Below are 19,291 nucleotides of genomic sequence, written 5' to 3'. Positions count from 1 at the left end.
AATCTTTTTTCACTTCTTTCCATCAGCTATCATTGTGGAAAACTTTTCCTTGTTTTACTCTACTGAAGAGGACCAGCTCCTGAGTTACAATGACCTTCGCCATTTTCAAATAATTTGGAACATGGTTGATGACAAAAGGGAGGTAGGTGATTTGTTGGTTAAATTATTTGCAATCTGCGAAATCCTTCTGGCTTATCATTTCATTACATAATTTTGAGGGTTAATATTATTTTGTTTCCTTCCCCTCCCTGCATCATCAGCTGAAAAGAAAGTCTCGGTTTCAGACGTTAGGACAGCACGGTCTGGTCTTGTTATTATCCATTTCTGGTGCTTTTTCTTGCTATTGAAGTGTCTGGGCAGACCGGCCAACATTGAGAATCAGGTGTTAAGGGTCCATTCGCCAGAGCAATAAATTTACAAAAACGTTTTAATGTTTGTTGTTCTTCCTTTTCAATTTGTCATTAGCACTGACACAGCTAAGTTCTTCTTCATTTAACTTAAGGCACCGTATTAATAAAAAAAATTGCCTGTTCCCACCACTCCTCCCTATAGAATCATCAAAATCGAACACCTTTACTGACGGGAAATTAACAATGTCACTTACTTTACATTTTGGTAGTAGCATTAACACCTCACCTCATGAAGCTGAAGAGATAGAGCAGTGATACAGTACTTAGAAAGGTAATGTAACTTCCAGTATCACTATGAAGATATGACAGTGAAGAAGGTTATCTAGGATTGCAACGGGATCTTGATAAATTGGGCCAGTGGGCCGATGAATGGCAGATGGAGTTTAATTTAGATAAATGTGAGGTGATGCATTTTGGTAGATCGAATCGGGCCAGGACCTACTCCGTTAATGGTAGGGCGTTGGGGAGAGTTATAGAACAAAGAGATCTAGGAGTACAGGTTCATAGCTCCTTGAAAGTGGAGTCACAGGTGGATAGGGTGGTGAAGAAGGCATTCAGCATGCTTGGTTTCATTGGTCAGAACATTGAATACAGGAGTTGGGATGTCTTGTTGAAGTTGTACAAGACATTAGTAAGGCCACACTTGGAATACTGTGTACAGTTCTGGTCACCCTACTATAGAAAGGATATTATTAAACTAGAAAGAGTGCAGAAAAGAGACTTTTTTCCCTGGAGAGTAGGAGGTTAAGGGGTGATCTTATAGAAGTCTATAAAATAATGAGGGGCATAGATAAGGTAGATAGTCAAATCTTTTCCCAAAGGTAGGGGAGTCTATAACCAGGGGGCATAGATTTGAGGGGAGAGATACAAAAGGGTCCAGAGGGGCAATTTTTTCACTCAAAGGGTGGTGAGTGTCTGGAACGAGCTGCCAGAGGCAGTAGTAGAGGCGGGTACAATTTAGTCTTTTAAAAAGCATTTGGACAGTTACATGGGTAAGATGGGTATAGAGGGATATGGGCCAAGTGCAGGCAATTGGGACTAGCTTAGTGGTATAAACTGGGCAACATGGACATGTTGGGCCGAAGGGACTGTTTCCATGTTGTAAACTTCTATGATTCTATGACTGATTCTAAATTATAGTCTCATTCATTTACACAGCAACGCGGCACAATTTCTAACCTAATGCGTGAACAACTGTTTCATTCTGTACATGTTCAGAGTGTCTTTTGTGTGATAAATGTGGAATTGTCACAGCAGCTCCATAGTTAGTAACACCATTATCACCCTCCTGCACGGGGTTTATTTTAATTTCAATACTTTACTGCCATTCTTATTTGAGTACGTCAAGAATTTTGCATTTCCCTTTCCCATTTGATACCCGGTGTGGGATTATTATTATTATTTACTTTGTTTGTCCCTATGTTTAGGGAAATAACCTTATTACTAGTTCCAACTTTGAGTGGAGGCAACAACCAGAGAAACTTATATCAAGATTACTAAGCACTTTATTCAATTGCCAAACGACAATAAGTAACCGATGTAGACAATGCTCACAACTGTGGAATACGGTTCAGAACGCAGGCTGACCAGGCCATCCGTTCTGGGGAGGGCTGAGAGACTCGACCTTGTCTTCTTCAGATTGCCTCTCCCGATGATAGCACATCCCGTTCTCCTTTTGTGCAGTTTTCAGGTAGCTGGATCGATACTAAATGAGGAGATTTTTCTTTGTCTTCGTCTTATGGCTTCTGACTACCATAAAAGGGGGTCATCGTTGCGATCTTGTTGATGGCAGAGTCCAAAGTCGTGACCTTTTTCTGTCCTATTTCTGTCGCCTGGCTTTTTATCAACAGACAAAAGTCTGTGGTATGCGGTTACCCTCATCCGTGCCTTTCTCAAGCCTCGACTATTCCGATGCTCTCCTAGTCGGCCTCCCACTTTCCACCCTCCATAAACTTGAGCTCGTCCAAAACTCTTCTGCCCGTACCGTAACTCGCACCAAGTCCCGTTCACCCATCACTCCTGTGCTCGCTGACCTACATTGGCTCCTGATCCGGGAACGCCTCGATTTTAACATTCTCATCCTTGTTTTCAAATCACTCCATACCCTCCCTATCTCTGTAACCTCCTCCAGCCCTACAACCCTCCGAGATCTCTGCGCTCCTCCAATTCTGGCCTCTTGCGCATCCCCGATTTTCTTTGTTCCACCATTGGCGGCCGTGCCTTCAGCTGCCCAGGCCCTAAGCTCTGGAATTCCCTCCCTGAACCTCTCCGGCTCTCCACTTCTCTCTCCTCCTTTAAGGCACTCCTTAAAACCTCCATCTTTGACCAAGCCCTGTCCTAATATTTACTAGTATGCTACCGGGACTTAATGGTTTGACTTATAGGGAGAGGTTGGATAGACTGAGACTTTTTTCCCTGGAGAGTAGGAGGTTTAGGGGTGATCTTATAGAAGTCTATAAAATAATGAGGGGCATAGATAAGGTAGATAGTCAAAATCTTTTCCCAAAGGTAGGGGAGTCTATAACCAGGGGGCATAGATTTAAGGTGAGAGAGGAGAGATACAAAAGGGTCCAGAGGGGCAATTTTTTCACTCAAAGGGTGGTGAGTGTCTGGAACGAGCTGCCAGAGGCAGTAGTAGAGGCAGGTACAATTTAGTCTTTTAAAAAGCATTTGGACAGTTACATGGGTAAGATGGGTATAGAGGGATATGGGCCAAGTGCAGGCAATTGGGACCAGCTTAGTGGTATAAACTGGGCGACATGGACATGTTGGGCCGAAGGGCCTGTTTCCATGTTGTAAACTTCTATGATTCTAATATCTCTTTATGTGGCTTGGTGTCAAATTTTGTCAGATATACGCTCCTGTGAAACGCCTTGGGACATTTTTACTATGTTAATGGCGCTAGATAAATGGAAGGAGTTGTTATCCGAACAGGCTGGTGGTTACTTTTTCCGTTATTCAACACATCCAAAGTCAGCAGTGTGTCCAAGCTACCTTTTACCAAACATTCCGTACCTTACCCCAGGGAGCCATTCCGACATCTCGTATCAAGTTCTTGCTACGCCTGTTACGAGGAAGGCTGGAGGTTGATCTGGAGAAGGACAAGCTGCTTTTCAAGCACATGTGTTATGAGATGGAGAGGCTGCACAACGGCGGTGATGTCACATTTCACGACGTGCTGAGGTAGGAGAACAGTTTTGCCTTCTTCCTAAGTTGCAGTTGTACTGTCTGTGACGATACCAGTCTTTTCACGTTGAAAGACTGAACAGGCCGGGGCTCTTTTCTCTAGAAAAGAGAAGACTGAGAGGTGACCTGACAAAGGTCTTGTGAAATAATGAAAGAGTTCGATAGGGGAGACGTAGAGAAGATGTTTCCACTTGTGTGGGGGGAGTCCAAAACTAGAGGTCATAAATATAAGATAGTCACCAATAAATCCAATACGGAATTTAGGAGAAACTTCTTTACCCAGAGAGTGGTGAGAATGTGGAACTCGCTCCCACAAGGAGTAGTTGAAGTGAATAGCATTGTAAAATCATTTATATTATTTAATAATTTTCCAGCAACCATATTTTCCTGGGGCTAATTTTAAATCTGGAGGAAAAAACTGCAAGTGCAAATACTGCGTTTAATATAATAGTGTAACTTGCAATTCTCCTGTCTGCATCAAGGTGGACATCCTGGTGCGTAGGAGAACTGGTGGAGAGACCGGAGAAGCTGGGGTTGTTCTCCTTGGAGCAGAGGAGGTTAAGGGGAGATTTATCAGAGGTGTTCAAAATTACGAAGGGTTTTGATAGAGTAAATAAGGAGAAACTGTTTCCACTGGCAGGAGGGTCGGTAACCAGAGGACACAGATTTAAGGTAATTGGCAAAAGAACCAGAGGGGGAGATGAGGAGAAATTTTTTCACGCAGCGAGTTGTGATGATCTGGAATTCACTGCCTGAAAGGGCGGTGGAAGCAGTTTCAATAATAACTTTCAAAAGGGAATTGGATGAATATTTGAAGGGGAAAAATTTGCAGGGCAATGGTGGAAAGAGCAGGGGGAGAGGGACTAATTGGGTAGCTCTTTCAAAGAGGCACGATGGGCCGAATGGCCTCCTCCTGTGCTGTATGATTCTATGAACTGCGACGAATGTGAGAACGTGAGGATTCTGAAATTCCTACAGTGAATGTGTCTTATTAATTTCCAGTGATCCAAAATTGGAGACCGTAAATCTTAAAATATATATTTTAATATGCTTCTCCCTTTTCACATGATCTAGGAACACAGCAACAGGAGTGGGCCGTTCAGCCCCTCAAGCCTGTTCCGCCATTCAGTTAGATCATGACTGATCTGTATCTTAACTCCATTTACCTGCCTTGGTTCCCTAACCCTTAATACCCTTACCCAACAAAAATCTATCGATCTCAGTTTTGAAATTCTCAATTGACCCCCAGCCTCAACAGCTTTTTGGGGGAGAGAGTTCCAGATTTCCACTCCCCTTTGTGTGAAGAAGTGCTTCCTGACATCACCCCTGAACGGCCTGGCTCTAATTTTAAGGTTCTGCCCCCTTGTTTTGGACTCCCCCCACCAGAGGAAATAGTTTCTCTCCATCCACCCTATCAAATCCTTCAATCATCTTAAACACCTCGATTAGATCACCCCCTTAATCATCTACACTCGAGGGAATACAAGCCCAGTCTGTGCAACCTGTTCTCATAATTTAACCTTTTATTCTGTTCCATATAAATCGTGACTCGGGCCAGCTAAAGTAATTTTCCAGCAGGTTTACTCATATTTGATTGAGTCATTTATATATCTATATATATATGTGTATAATAAACCAAGCATCTTTATCCCTTGCTCAGCATGCTATCGTACAGATCAGTGGATATCAGAAAAAGCCTTCAGCTGGAAGAACTCTTAGCCCGAGAACAACTTGAATACACCATTGAAGAAGAGGTGGCTAAACAGACAATACGAATGTGGCTGAAAAAATGTTTGAAACGCATTAGAGCAGTAAGTAATTTCCAAAAAAAAACTTTGTCTACACCTGCTGTCAACAGCAGGAAATCGATGTACCGGTGTTTTAATGTAGATCCTCCCTGGTTAGACCGTGCTTAGCGTACTGGGCGCAGTTCTGGTCTCCACATTATAAAGAGGCACTGGAGATGGTGCAAAAAAAAGATTCACAAGGATGATAACCAGAACTGAGAGGAAAGATTGAACAGGCTTGGGGCTCTTTTCTCTAGAAAAGAGAAGGCTGAGGGGCGACCTGAAGGAGGTCTTTAAAATTGTGATGGGCTTTGATTGGTTAGAAGTAGAGATGTTTCCACTTGTGGGGGAGACCAGAACTAGGGGCTATAAAAATAAGATAGTCACTAATAAAATCCAATAGGGAATTCAGTAGAAACTTCTTTACCCAGAGAGTGGTGAAAATGTGGAACTCGCTACCACAAGGAGTAGTTGAGGCGAATAGTGTAGATGGATTTAAAAGGAAGCTCGATAAACACATGAGGGAGAAAGGAATAGGAGGATGTGTTAAAAGGGTGAGATGAAGTAGGGTGGGAGGAGGCTCGTGTGGAGCATAAACACCGGCACAGACCAGTTGAGTCGAATGGCCTGTTTTTGTGCTGTAAATTCTATGTAATCTTCAGATTCAGCCGTCCTTCAGAGCTCGGTATCACCTGTGAATCTGACCAATTTTAATTGAAGCTTTTGAACTCAAAAAAATTAAATTTCAAGAAATTAAAATCAAAAAAGCAACTCATTTAGGCTGAGAATCAATGTTCAAGGTGCCAGTGAAAGGAACAAGAAGCAGATATAGTTTCTTAAAATGAGCTAAAGAAACTTCAATATAAAGTGGGCAAATCTTTCAAATACACTTTTTTTAAAAAAATGAATGTAATGTGTGAAAGAGCAGAGGAGCAGGAATGATTCTAAGTGACTTTGACTTTTTCTGCATGAGTTACTTCATTAATGGCCTTGTGCAGTGAAACTGCCAAGTCAATCGGACTGTTATTTTTAACTAGCTGATGGAAAACAATTAGAATGAAGCTCAGTGGAAACACAGTGATAGGAAAAAGAAGCTGAACAATTAACTTCAATCTAACTTTTGCTGACCGTTCCATTTTTTTTCCTAAACCCATTTAATATCTAAAATCTGGACAACAAATTGGGCATAATAAAGGTTTCAGATAACAAAGGTTTCAGCTATGTATTAGGGATTTGGACTATAATTGGGTAATTTAGGGTCAATTACAGCTAGCAAAAAATATTAAAAAATCAATTTAAATTTCTAAATGCTTGTTAAATAGAACATCCTATTACCTTTGCACTTAAACCACTTAAATAAAACATAAAGGTTCTTTTCCCTGTCTGAATAACATTACTTATAAAATTCAAAAGCTGTTAATGTTGCAGACGCCACCGTGAATATAGAATTTTTGAATCATAGAATTACAGCACAGAAGGAGGCCATTCGGCCCGCCGACCCCGTGCCGTCTCTGTACAAGAGCATTCCAGCTAGTCTCTTTCCCCATAGCCCTGCCAATTTTTCCCCTTCAAGTACTTATCCAATTCCCTTTTGAAAGTTACTATTGAATCTGCCTCCACCACCCCCTCGGGCAGTGCATTCCAGGTCATAAACACTCGCTGAGTAAAAAAAGTTTTTCCTCATGTCGCCTTTGGTTCTTTTACCAATCATCTTAAATCTGTGTCCTCTGGTTCCTGACCCTTCCGCCAATGGGAACAGTTTCTCTCTATCTACTCTGTCTAGACCCTTCATGATTTTGAACACCTCTATCAAATCTCCTTTCAACCTTCTCTGCTCTAAGGAGAACAATCCCAGCTTCTCCAGTCTATCCACTGGAGGTTTAAAGAAAGACTTGCATTTATATAGCACCTTCCACGACCTCAGGACGTCCCAAAGCGCTTTACAGCCAAGTAAGTACTTTTTTGAAGTGTAGTCATTGTTGTAATGTAGGAAACGCAGCAGAAGATTTGCTCACAGCAAGGTCCCACAAACAGCAATGTGAGAGTGACCAGATAATCTGTTTTAGTGATGTTTTAGTGATGAGGGATGAATATTCGCCAGGACACCGGGGAGAACTCCCCTGTTCTTCTTCAAAATATTGCTATGGGATCTTTTACATCCACTGGAGAGAGCGGACGAGGCCTCGGCTTAACATCTCACCCGAAAGACGGCACCTCTGACAGTGCAGCACTCCCCTGCGAGTGTCAGCCTAGATTATGTGCAGAAGTCTCTGGAGTGGGACTTGAGCCCATGACCTTCTGACTCAGGTCTGAGCCACAACTAACACCTTGTTTTGTCTTGTTCTATACATTAAATGAAGAAACTTATCAAAGGGGTACCATCTGCATGGAACAGTATTTGGTAATTATTAAACTATTTAATTTGGAGGGAGAAAAGAGCCATCCTATGGTTTTGTCAATATGCCATCACACGCAGTTGATGCAATGATGCATTTTGACATCATTTACATTTGCCGAGCACTTCCTTGTGAAAGTGACACTCTCCAAAGGTACTATCAGCTGTCATTCTCTGTGCCCATCTGTCTGTCTGTATTGACAACTGTGTGCACAGTTCTGGTCTCTATATTATATAAAGGATATAGAGGCATTGGAGAACCTTCAGCACACGGACTGCAGCGGTTCAGGGAGGCGGCTCACCACCACCTTCTCAAGGGCAATTAGGGATGGGCGATAAATGCCAGCCTCGCCAGCGACGCCCACATCCCGTGAACGAATTTTTTTTAAAAAGATGCAAAAAAGATTTACAAGAATGATACCAGAACTGAGAGGATTTCCTTATCAGGAAAGGCTGAACAGGCTGGGGCTCTTTTATCTTTTTTAAAAAAAAAGTAAGAGAGGTGACCTGATTGTAATCTTTAAGATTATGAAAGGGTTTGATAGGGTAGATGTAGAGAAGATGTTTCCACTTGTGGGGGAGACCAAAACTAGAGGCCAGAAATATAAGATAATCACTAATAAATCCAATGGAGAAATCTCTTTATCCAGAGAGTGGTGAGAATGTGGAACTCGCTACCACAAGGAGTAGTTGAGGTGAATAGAATAGATGGATTTAAGGAGAAGCCATGAGGGAGAAAGGAATAGAAGGATATGCTGATAGGGTGAGATGAAGTAGGGAGGGAGGAGGCTCCTGTGGAGCATAAACACCAGCATGGACCAGTTGGGCCGAATGGCCTGTTTCTGTGCTGTAGTTTCGATGTAACTTACTAATTGTAGCCACTCACTGCTGTCTGGGAATAATCTTCATTCTGCTGTAGAATTTTTCGTTGCTCAATGTTGGTAAACTTTGGTGCGAATCAGTGATGTGGCGTATTTGCCATGTTAAGCAAGCATTAATTCAATATCGCTACAAAGGTCAATGGAATGTTGTCTTTTAAAGAGGTTCCGGTAATAAAATCACGAATGTTATCTTTGCCTGTAATATATTCGGTGGCTTTGAAAGAGTAACATTTCTCTCCCGTTGTATAGAAAAGAAAATTAGAGTAAATTGTTGGCCATTTTCACTGGGTTGGGTAATTTCTTGCTCTGAGTGTTGTGATTTTTAGTCCTGTGATTCATGCACAACGATTTAAGATATGAAAATAAGACAGAAAAGTGGAGAAAAAAATTGAGATTGTTCTGAATGAAACGGTGTTCTACTCTTCGAAACTGGGTGTTTTTTCGTGCATCTTCTACTGTGGTAACAGAAGCTAAATATAACAGGAATTGAATTAAGGTGAACTTCCCCGTTAATATTCCGGCCTGGAGTTTCCCCATGGTTTCCGCCCAGATAACAGCTCAATCAAATAACGCAAAGGATCGTGGAATTTTAAGCGTAGGTGAGTCGTGCCCATAGCGACATTATGTCCAAATAGCCACGCGATCTTTTAAGCTCGTTCAACAGAGTCCTTGCCCCAAACGAGGTCACTGCCCACAGAGCTGCCGTCTTTTCTTCCTTAAGGGGGCCGTTAAAAAAAAAAAATCAATTGTCGTGACTGCGGCCTGGGCGTTGTAACTTTCCGTCTCGCCTGTAAATATTTCCTCACCAAACGTTATCCTGTGTCTTCAGAAACAGCAACAGTCCTGCAGCATCATCCACAGCCTGCGGGAGAGCCAACAGCAAGAGCGCAGTAGGTTCCTTATCCCTCCCAGCATCGAAACAACCGAAGCCAGTGAAGAAATGCTGGCCAGCAGCCAAGATAACGGAACTCAGCCTGAGGTGGGTATTTCCCTTCCTCCTTTGATATTCACAACATCTGTTATTCTTTACTGATGCCTCTTGCCTTTTAAAGTCCATTACAACTACTTGCATTTATATAGCGCCTTTAATGTAGTAAAACGTCCCAAGGCGCTTCACAGGAGCGATTATCAGACAAAATTTGACACCGAGCCACATAAGGAGATATTAGGACAGGTGACAAAGAGGTGGGTTTTAAGGAGCGTCTTGAAGGAGGAGAGAAAGGCGGAGAGGTTTGGGGAGGGAATTCCAGAGCTTAGGGCCGAGGCAGCTGAAGGCACGGCCGCCAGTGGTGGGGCGATAAAAATCAGAGAGCACAGGGATCTCGGAGGGTCGTAGGGCTGGAGGAGGTTACAGAGATAGGGAGGGACGAGGCCACGGAGGGATTTGAACACAAGGATGAAAATTTTAAAATCGAGGCGTTGCCGGACCGGGAGCCAATGGAGGTCAGCGAGCACAGGGGGTGATGGGAGAACGGAGTTTGGTGAGAGTTAGGATACGGGCAGCAGAGCTTTGGATCAGCTCAAGTTTATGGAGGGTGGAAGGTGGGAGGCCGGCCAGGAGAGCATTGGAATGGTCAAGCCTGGAGGTAACAAAGATTTGGATGAGGGTTTCAGCAGCAGATGAGCTGAGACAGGGGGCGGAGACGGGCGATGATACGGAGGTGGAGGTAGGCTAATTACTGGGCTAACTTTGCATAATTCAATATAAAATTTGATTTATGGCTGCACGCACGGCCATTACCAGAGAAAAAGCATCTGTCGACTGATTACTCTTCCCATTGATGGTGATCATGATGTGGAGATGCCGGTGATGGACTGGGGTTGACAATTGTAAACAATTTTACAACACCAAGTTATAGTCCAGCAATTTTATTTTAAATTCACAAGCTTTCGGAGGCTCCCTCCTTCCTCAGGAGCTCCTGAACATTTACCTGAGGAAGGAGGAAGCCTCCGAAAGCTTGTGAATTTAAAATAAAATTGCTGGACTGTAACTTGGTGTTGTAAAATTGTTTACCATTGATGGTGATGTAGTGATTGCTAACTCAACAGTAATGAGATGACCAACAGTTATCACTCTGTCTCCTGTCCAGGCAAGCAGTCAGCAGCAGCTGCTTAGCCCCACACTCTCTGACCAAGGTGGATATCGACAAGACTCCACAGACATTGGAAAACCTCAACGGAAGTTTGGTCAGTGGCGCCTCCCATCAGGTACTTGGGAAATTGTTTCTTGTGTGCTCTTCCGTAGAATGTGCAGGCACAGAAACAGGCCATTCGGCCCAACTGGCCCAATGCCGGTGTTTATTCTCCATATGAACCTCCTCCCACCCTACTTCATCTCACCCTATCAGCATACCCTTCTATTCCTTTCTCCCTCATGTGTTTATCGAGCTTCCCCTTAAACGCATCAACCACTCCTTGTTGGTAGCGAGTCCCACATTCTCACCGCTCTCTGGGTAAAGAAGCTTTTCGTAGCTACATCTCTAAACGGAAATCGCAAAATAACCAAAAAGATAATTTAACTGGAACAAAAGATGTTCTACCACAAGGTCAGCTGACCTGTTGCTTCACCTGTAGGATCTGACCATATCTGTAATATATTCCACGGCTAATGGTGAATCCTAGTTGCTCTATTAAGCAAAGATGACAGTTGGAAACGAGGGATTATTGGACGAACATAAGAAATTGATGGGCGAGGTCGGTCAAGCCTGACCCACACCTCACGATGGCCGGAGAGTTGGAACTAATCACTTCCCCCCCCCCCCCCCACCTCCCCACTGCGGCCTTGTAATCTCCTGGGAGAGGCAAAACAAAGAGGAAAAGACCCAGGGCCAATAAGGGAAAAAGTATTCTGGAAAATTCCTCTTCTGCTCCCTCAGGCGATCGAAACCAGCCCAGGAGATCGCACGCTGTAAAGACACTGACCTTCTATATCTGCCCCAGTCAGGACCCGGTCCAGGTCCCTCTTGAAGGCTGAGAGTCAGGACCCACCACACCGGCCGGCAACGCAGTCCAGAGGCTCACTCCTCTCTGGGGAAAGGAGAACTGCCCAATGACCAATCTATTCCTACTCTTTCCATAGTTTAAATTATCACACAGGAATGGAGAGAGGGAGGGATATTCCAATCCCAGCTCAAGAGCGACATTGGCCCGAGTTTGTAAACTGCTCCCCTGCCGACCTCCTCCACTCAATAATGGACAGAGGCAAAAACAAAACCCTAAAAGATTCGGTCCTGATTTTTCCCATTCTCCTCTTCCCCCCGCTCCACTCTCTGCCTGGGCACAGGTCGGACAGAGTGGGTTCAAAGTGCACTCTGCCCAACGACGTGAACCCTCCTGGGTTCGGGACATTGACATTGACCCAACATTCCCCAGAATTGGAGGGGGGGTGTTAGAAATCCACTTGCTTCTGGCTGCTGTGCAGAATCAGCAGTCCCTAATCATAGAATCACAGAATGATACAGCACAGAAGGAGGCCGTTCGGCCCATCGTGCCTGTGCCGGCTCTTTGAAAGAGCTGTCCAATTAGTCCCACTCCCCCTGCTCTTTCCCCGTAGCCCTGCAGATTTTTCCTTTCAAAGTATTTATCCAATTCCCTTTTGAAAGTTATTATTGAATCTGCTTCCACCGCCCTTTCAGGCAGCGCATTCCAGATCAGAACAACTCGCTGCGTAAAAAAACATTCTCCTCATCTCCCCCTTTGGTTCTTTTGCCAATTACCTTAAATCTGTGTCCGCTGGTTACCGACCCTCCTGCCAGTGGAAACAGTTTCTCCTTATTTACTGTATCAAAACTGTTCATGATTTTGAAGACCTCTGTTAAATCTCCTCTTAACTTTCTCTGCTCTAAGGAGAACAATCCCAGCTTCTCCAGTCTCTCCACATAACTGAAGTCCCTCCTCCTCGGCACCATTTTAGTAAACCTCTTCGACACCCTCTCCAAGGCCGTGGCATCCTTCCTAAAGAAGGAGATGCTGATGGGGTGAGATGAAGAAGGGAGGGAGGAGGCTCGTGTGGAGCATAAACACCAGCATGGACCGGTTGGGCCGAATGGCCTGTTTCTGTGCTGTAAAATTGTATGTTTATTAGGAGCTGTTAAATTCTTCGCACTACGTTTACAATTATTCTGTAAAGTTTCCTGCGCTGGTCCGTGAATTTAAACTTGTTTGGATTTGGTCTTAGTTCGAGGTGGAATTGCTTAATGTGGCTTTTCCCATTCCCCCTTTTCAGCTCCTAAACCAATCAGCCACTCAGTGTCAACTGTCAACCTACGGTTTGGAGGCCGTACGGCCATCAAGTCCGTTATGTGCAAAATTAACCCGATGTCCGACGCTGCCTCTTCCGGATCAGATGTGAAAAGATGGTGGACTCGACAACTAACTGTGGAAAGTGACGAAAGTGCAGACGATCTCCTAGACATTTAAAAGGTAAAGGAAAACTCAAAGATGGTAGACGATGGTGTAGCTGGTCTCCTAGTTAATAATGCTGTACTTTTCTGTCATATAATCTGCGCTGGGTATAAAAAGCCGGAGAGTGGTGAAGGAGAGAATACTGGAGCCTGGTCTTCAGTTGCTTCCAAGCCTTTATTCCTCCTCACACACCGTGCACCCCCCCTAGATAAGCACCCTCCTATAAAAGGATACAAGAGAGTCCCCAATTGATACCCACCACCTGAATACAATTAACACTAATTGATATAAACCACATGGGTACAATTGACACTAGGTTCCCAATGCCTGAGTGGGTAATTGGTGCATTGAGGCAGAGCAGAAAGCTTCCAGATTTGATGCCTGGTCTACGTTGAGTTAGCTGATCCCAGCTGGGACATTGCAGATTCGCCTCAGTGCCTCCCATGCATCGGACGGAACGAAAATCAGTCAGGGCCGCACCTCCGATTACTATCTAAGTACCAAATATGTGCAGGAAGGTGAACATCGGCCGGGGGAGGGGGGGTGAATTTCCTTGTGGTTTCCAGCTGCTTTAGGGGCTCCGGTACGTGTTAACAATTCTTCCCGGCTTCAAAGGGAAGCTTGTTCCAGAGCTTGTGCACCTTTCAGAAGGCTTCCCCCCCACCTCGAGTATCCTGGTGACCCTGCGATCGGCCCACTCGCCTGGTTTACTCGACAACGCCCGAGAGCCAGTGGTGCTCTGAGGGAAAAGTTTCGCAAACTTCACCGCATCGGTGCATCTGTTTCAACAAAGCCTGGCAGCTCTCAGAACAACAACAGCTTGCATTTATATAGCGCCTTTAACGTAGTAAAACGTCCCGAGGCGCTTCACAGGAGCGATTATCAGACAAAATTTGACACCGAGCCACATTAGGAGATATTAGGACAGGTGACCGAAAGCTTGGTCAAAGAGGTAGGTTTTAAGGAGCGTCTTAAAGGAGGAGAGAGAGAGGCGGAGAGGTTTAGGGAGGGAATTCCAGAGCTTAGGGCCCAGGCAGCTGAAGGCACGGCCGCCAATGGTGTGGGGGGAAGGAAATCAAGGATGCGCAAGAGACCAGAATTGGAGGGACGCAGAGATTTCGGAGGGTTGTAGGGCTGGAGGAGGTGACAGAGATAGGGAGGGGCGAGGGCCATGGAGGGATGTGAACACGAGGATGAGAATTTTAAAATCGAGGCGTTGCCGGACTGGGAGCCAATGTAGGTCAGCGAGCACAGGGTGGGTGATGGGTGAACGGGACTTGGTGCGAGTTAGGATACGGGCAGCAGAGTTTTGGATGAGCTCAAGTTTATGCTGTTAAAGGCGGAAATGAGGGAGCTCCTGAAACAGAAGAGAGGACCGAAAATGTTTATCGCAGATTTCCAAAGGTAGGAAATGTTTTTCAAAGGTTTTTTTTTTGTTGCATTCTGCCTACGGACGTCTGCTCTCATGTCTGACTGCAATCCCAGGTGCTGACGCCCAATGTGGGCCAGGAGAAAAGGCCGAGGTGCCCAGCAAGTTTCTTGACCTGCCCTGCTGAGGACGTGGAACTTCTCGTGGCTCTAATCTGCAACCCCGGGGGGGCGAGGGAGTTGGCGGCCAGTGATCGTACCACCTCCCTCCTGGTGGCACGAGTGATAGTTCTGGACGACCTGGTGCCACCCCCACCCAGGGGTCTGTTCCTCCTGCCTTCAATGCCCCCGGGGGGGTGGGGGGGTCCGAATGAGTGAAGTTGCCCGTTCTTTACCTCTGGTTCAGTGCCACTCTCTGCTGCCCCCAGGGCTCAGGTGACACTTAAATATTCACCGTTCTGTCTGTGTAATATAATTATTGGTGAGACCTGCAATTAAGTAATTTGAGAGAGTTGTGAAAGAGCTGAACAGTGTTCCTGACTTAGCTCCTTGTTCCTTAGTGTCCTGATGAATAGTTCAGGCTGAGCAGTGCATTTAAAAGGCCGCACATAAGTTTCCTGCTGATTCAGCTGCTTGCACCGGTTTAACACCAATATTTGCACCAATATGCAAATGACCACGCCCAAGAACACTTTTTTTTAATGGTGCAACAGCAGTGTAAATCACGCCAAGGGAATTCTGGGCGTTAAGACAGCATCATACTCGGCCATGATGCTTTCCACAGTCGAATAGCCTACAGTCTAAGCTGGTGTGATGTGCATCCATTTGGGTGGAATACGAAAGGATCGCTTTCCTTGCCTGTGCTTGTCGCATGTCGCTAATCACTGAAGTAATTTGATTTTTCCAAATTACCACCATCACATGTTCACTATTTATAGACCCGGAATTTCCTTGAAGTTGCTCCCACTCCCCAGCTGTAACTTTGCAGGAAATGTGTTGGAAACCCTTTCCACGCCTGTATTTACTCATTCTCGGGATGTGGGCGTCGCTGGCACGGCCGGCATTTATTGCCCATCCCTAATTGCCCTTGAGAAGGTGGTGGTGAGCCGCCTTCTTGAACCGCTGCAGTCCGTGTGGTGAAGGTTCTCCCACAGTGCTATTAGGTAGGGGGTTCCAGGATTTTGACCCAGCGACGATGAAGGAACGGCGATATATTTCCAAGTCGGGATGGTGTGTGACTTGGAGGGGAATGTACAGGTGGTGTTGTTCCCATGTGCCTGCTGCTCTTGTCCTTCTAGGTGGTAGAGGTCGCGGGTTTGGGAGGTGCTGTCGAAGAAGCCTTGGCGAGTTGCTGCAGCGCATCCTGTCGATGGTACACACTGCAGCCACGGTGCGCCGGTGGGGAAGGGAGTGAACCAAGGTTTCCACTGCACTTCCAGCCAAGTTACGCCAGAAGGACCGGAGCAATTACGAGGAAATTCCCAGCCCAAGAGTTCCCTTTTTTTGAGCCTTCACAAAGCCTGATGATCCATGTCATCTAAAAACTAAAAGTTATGTCTCTGTGTGTGTGTCTGTATCTGTGTTTCTTAGGTTGAGGAACCAAAATATCAGAGAGAGATGAAGATTTTCAACTTTGCACCAGGAGATGGCATCAAATATCCTTCAGAGTCACTGCCCAAATGGTGTGCTCTTACCCAGCCTCAGAAGAACATCGCCTAATGCACTAGCAGAATGTCTCATTTGTTTTGCACTATTTGTCCTTCTGACCTCTCCAAATGTATTTTTTGAGTTGTAGGTCCTTCTCCATTGGGTCCTGGATTGAGACTGTCCAAATCGGGGGCAGGGGGTGGTGAGACTAATTGGATAGCTGTTTCAAAGAGCCAGCACAGGCACGATGGGCCAAATGGCCTCCTACTGTGCTGTAATACTCTACGATTTTTTTTCACTCGGATTATTTAGCAGCCGTCAGGAAGAGAAACGCGTCAGCTTGGTTTGGAATGTCGGGGGCTAATGTACCCACCAGCACCAATTGCACTTGGACAACAGGCTGGGGTTGCCAACTCCGGTTGGATGTATTCCCCGGAGGTTTCACTGCATGACCGCCCACCTCCACGCACCCCACCGTTGTTGGTCGCCCGACATGTCCATCCCCGCAGAGCCCCGCCTTCCCACATTGATTGGAAAGCGAAAAGCCTCTTCGTTCCCCGGTTGGATTACTGTCAGTCAGACAGCCTTATTTCCCCAATCAGCAATATTTTTATAACAAATAAACATAAGAGTTCAAAGAAAATGAAAAAAACACTTTGTTTAATCCCCCCTATGAATTTTTCACCTGGGTTTTTGCTCTCAGCAGCGTGCTGGAGATTGAGTTTCAATTGCTGGAGGGGTTGGGAGCTCTAGTTGGGAAATGCCTGCCTGGGTAGATTGATGTCAAGTTATTGGCATTCAGACTTGTGCAAAGTCCCCCGCCACGTTACAGTCCGAGTTTTCAAAGGTGATTTGTGTGCTTTGCTGCCCTCTGGTGTGGTATTCTGTGAAATGCAATATCTTGAGGGAAAAAAAAATTCACCGTCGAAAGGACCAACTCAGCAAACAGACATTGATAAATAAGCCATCGTACGTCAGTAAGGATCAAGCCTTGCTCAGAAACTTGCGGAATTTACATTTTCATTCCCGTAACCGTATTGAGTGTAAAGACCATTTGTAGAAATGTCTGTGGTCAGTACAAAGATGCCCGTGCGTATCTGAGGTAGTCAGACCCTCTCTTGGATTCTAGTACATCAGTGTGAGTGAGCTGAAATTGCAAAATGCTGTGCCTTTACTAAACGTTTACGTCTGGTCTAAAACATTTTCTGATTTGCAGAGGAATATGCGAAGTAAATGAAAAAGCAAATGATGCGGCATTTCCAGGTGTTTTTATCGTATTGTACACTGACCCGTACTTGCCCACTGCCTGTTCCTCTGTTTACTGTGTGCCGCCATCGCTGATCAGGATATTACGTGAGCATCCCGTACCAGTTCACTTTAAGTTACGTACAAAGAATCCATGGTTTAATTGTCTGTCGGAAACTTTGCTTTATTGTCAACTTTACATCAATAAAGGATAAAAGCTTTTTATTAAAGTGTGTAGTTTTGGATCAATTTTAAGTTAATACTGAAATGGATCTTTGAAATAACCTGTTCTAATCCGTTAAGGACGTTGGACGAGAAACTATTAAACAGATAACTAAATTCAAGTGTGCTCGTACTAACTCTGGCATGAATTATTACGATGTGGAGATGCCGGTGATGGACTGGGGTTGACAATTGTAAACAATTTTACAACACCAAGTTATAGTCCAACAATTTTTATTTGAAATCTACAAGCTTTCGGAGGCTTCCTCCTTCGTCAGGTAAATTACCTCCGAAAGCTTGTAGATTTCAAATAAAAATTGTTGGACTATAACTTGGTGTTGTAAAATTGTTTACAAATGAATTATTACGTCAGAGACTTTGTGAGTTTCTAACAGTGAAGTATATTCATGAGGTTGGTTAGTCATCAGTTCATGAGCTACAACAAAAAACTTGTTACTTCAAGTTGATGGAAGGACTTGCATTTCTAATGTGGCATTTCACGGCTTTAGGACGTCCCAAAACACTGAGTTGCTTTAGTTGTTGCTTTGCAGGCAGTTTGCACGGATGAATGAGCAGTTCATTTATTTTTTTTGGAAGTGTTGAATGAGAGGTGACTGATATCCAGGATGACTCCCCTACTCCTCTTCGAATAAGTGCTGCGGGAGTACACAATGAACGGGGGGACACTGAGAGGTGTAGAGGAAGTGAGGGACCTTGGAGTGCATGTCCACAGATCCCTGAAGGCAGCAGGACAGGTAGATAAGGTGGTTAAGAAGGCATGCGGGATACTTTCCTTTATTAGCCGAGGCACAGAATATAAGAGCAGGGAGGTTATGCTGGAACTGTATAAAACACTAGTTAGGCCACAGTTTGAGTACTGCGTATAGTTCTGGTCACCACATTACAGGAAGGATGTAATTGCACTCGAGAGGGTGCAGAGGAGATTTACGAGGATGTTGCCAGGACTGGAGAATTTTAGCTATGAGGAAAGATTGGATAGGCTGGGGTTGTTTTTCTTGAAACAGAGGAGGCTGAGGGGAGATTTAATTGAGGTGTACAAAATTATGAGGGGCCTGGATAGAATGGATAGGGAGGACCTATTTCCCCTAGCAGGGAGGTCAATAACCAGGGGGCATAGATTTAAAGTAATTTGTAGAAGGATTAGAGGGGAGCTGAGGAAAGATTTTTTCACCCAGAGGGTGGTGGGGGTCTGGAACTCACTGCCTGAAAGAGTGGGAGAGGCAGAAACCCTCAACTCATTCAAAAAGTACCTGGATGTGCACCTGAAGAGCCGTAACCTACCGGGCTACGGACCAAGTGCTGGAAAGTGGGATTAGGCTGGATGGATTATTTTCGGCCGGCGCGGACACAATGGGCCGAATGGCCTCCTTCTGTGCCATAAATTTTCTATGATTATTTGTACATCCAATTTAACATCTCATCCAAAAGACGACAACCTGCCCCCAACAATGCAGGAGTCCCTCAGTATTGCACTGAATTGTCAGCTGAGATCACGTGACACGTCCCACAACTTTCTGATTCAGAAGCAAGAGTGCTACCACGTGGGCCAAACTGACACTTGACATGTTCCTACTTCATGATGTGGAGAACGAAGAGTCGTTACCACTCTACCTTTTTCCATTTTGGTCTCCTCCAGTCCTACAACCCTCCGAGATCTCTGCGCTCCTCCAATTCTGGCCTCTTGCGCATCCCCCGATTTCCATCGCTCCACCATTGGCGGCCGTG

The 19,291-nt window shown here is 45.1% G+C and overlaps 1 protein-coding gene across 1 annotated transcript in view; it reads left to right on the top strand.

Annotated features, from left to right (window-relative positions):
• Positions 1-17,553, top strand: part of nalcn (sodium leak channel, non-selective) — a 182,781-nt gene extending 165,228 nt beyond the window's left edge. The window contains exons 38-44 of the mRNA XM_067986611.1: positions 27-142; positions 3,436-3,593; positions 5,257-5,407; positions 9,489-9,638; positions 10,750-10,867; positions 12,885-13,081; positions 16,022-17,553. Coding sequence (XP_067842712.1) covers positions 27-142; positions 3,436-3,593; positions 5,257-5,407; positions 9,489-9,638; positions 10,750-10,867; positions 12,885-13,078 — 887 coding nt within the window. The 3' untranslated portion in view covers positions 13,079-13,081; positions 16,022-17,553. The remainder of the gene's footprint in view (positions 1-26; positions 143-3,435; positions 3,594-5,256; positions 5,408-9,488; positions 9,639-10,749; positions 10,868-12,884; positions 13,082-16,021) is intronic.
• The last annotated feature ends 1,738 nt before the right edge of the window (positions 17,554-19,291 follow it).

Source organism: Heptranchias perlo, chromosome 6, assembly GCF_035084215.1.
Source record: "Heptranchias perlo isolate sHepPer1 chromosome 6, sHepPer1.hap1, whole genome shotgun sequence".
NCBI lineage: Eukaryota > Metazoa > Chordata > Chondrichthyes > Hexanchiformes > Hexanchidae > Heptranchias > Heptranchias perlo.
The sequence above is the reverse complement of the archived record's forward strand: the minus strand, read 5'-3'. Positions and strand labels throughout refer to the sequence as shown.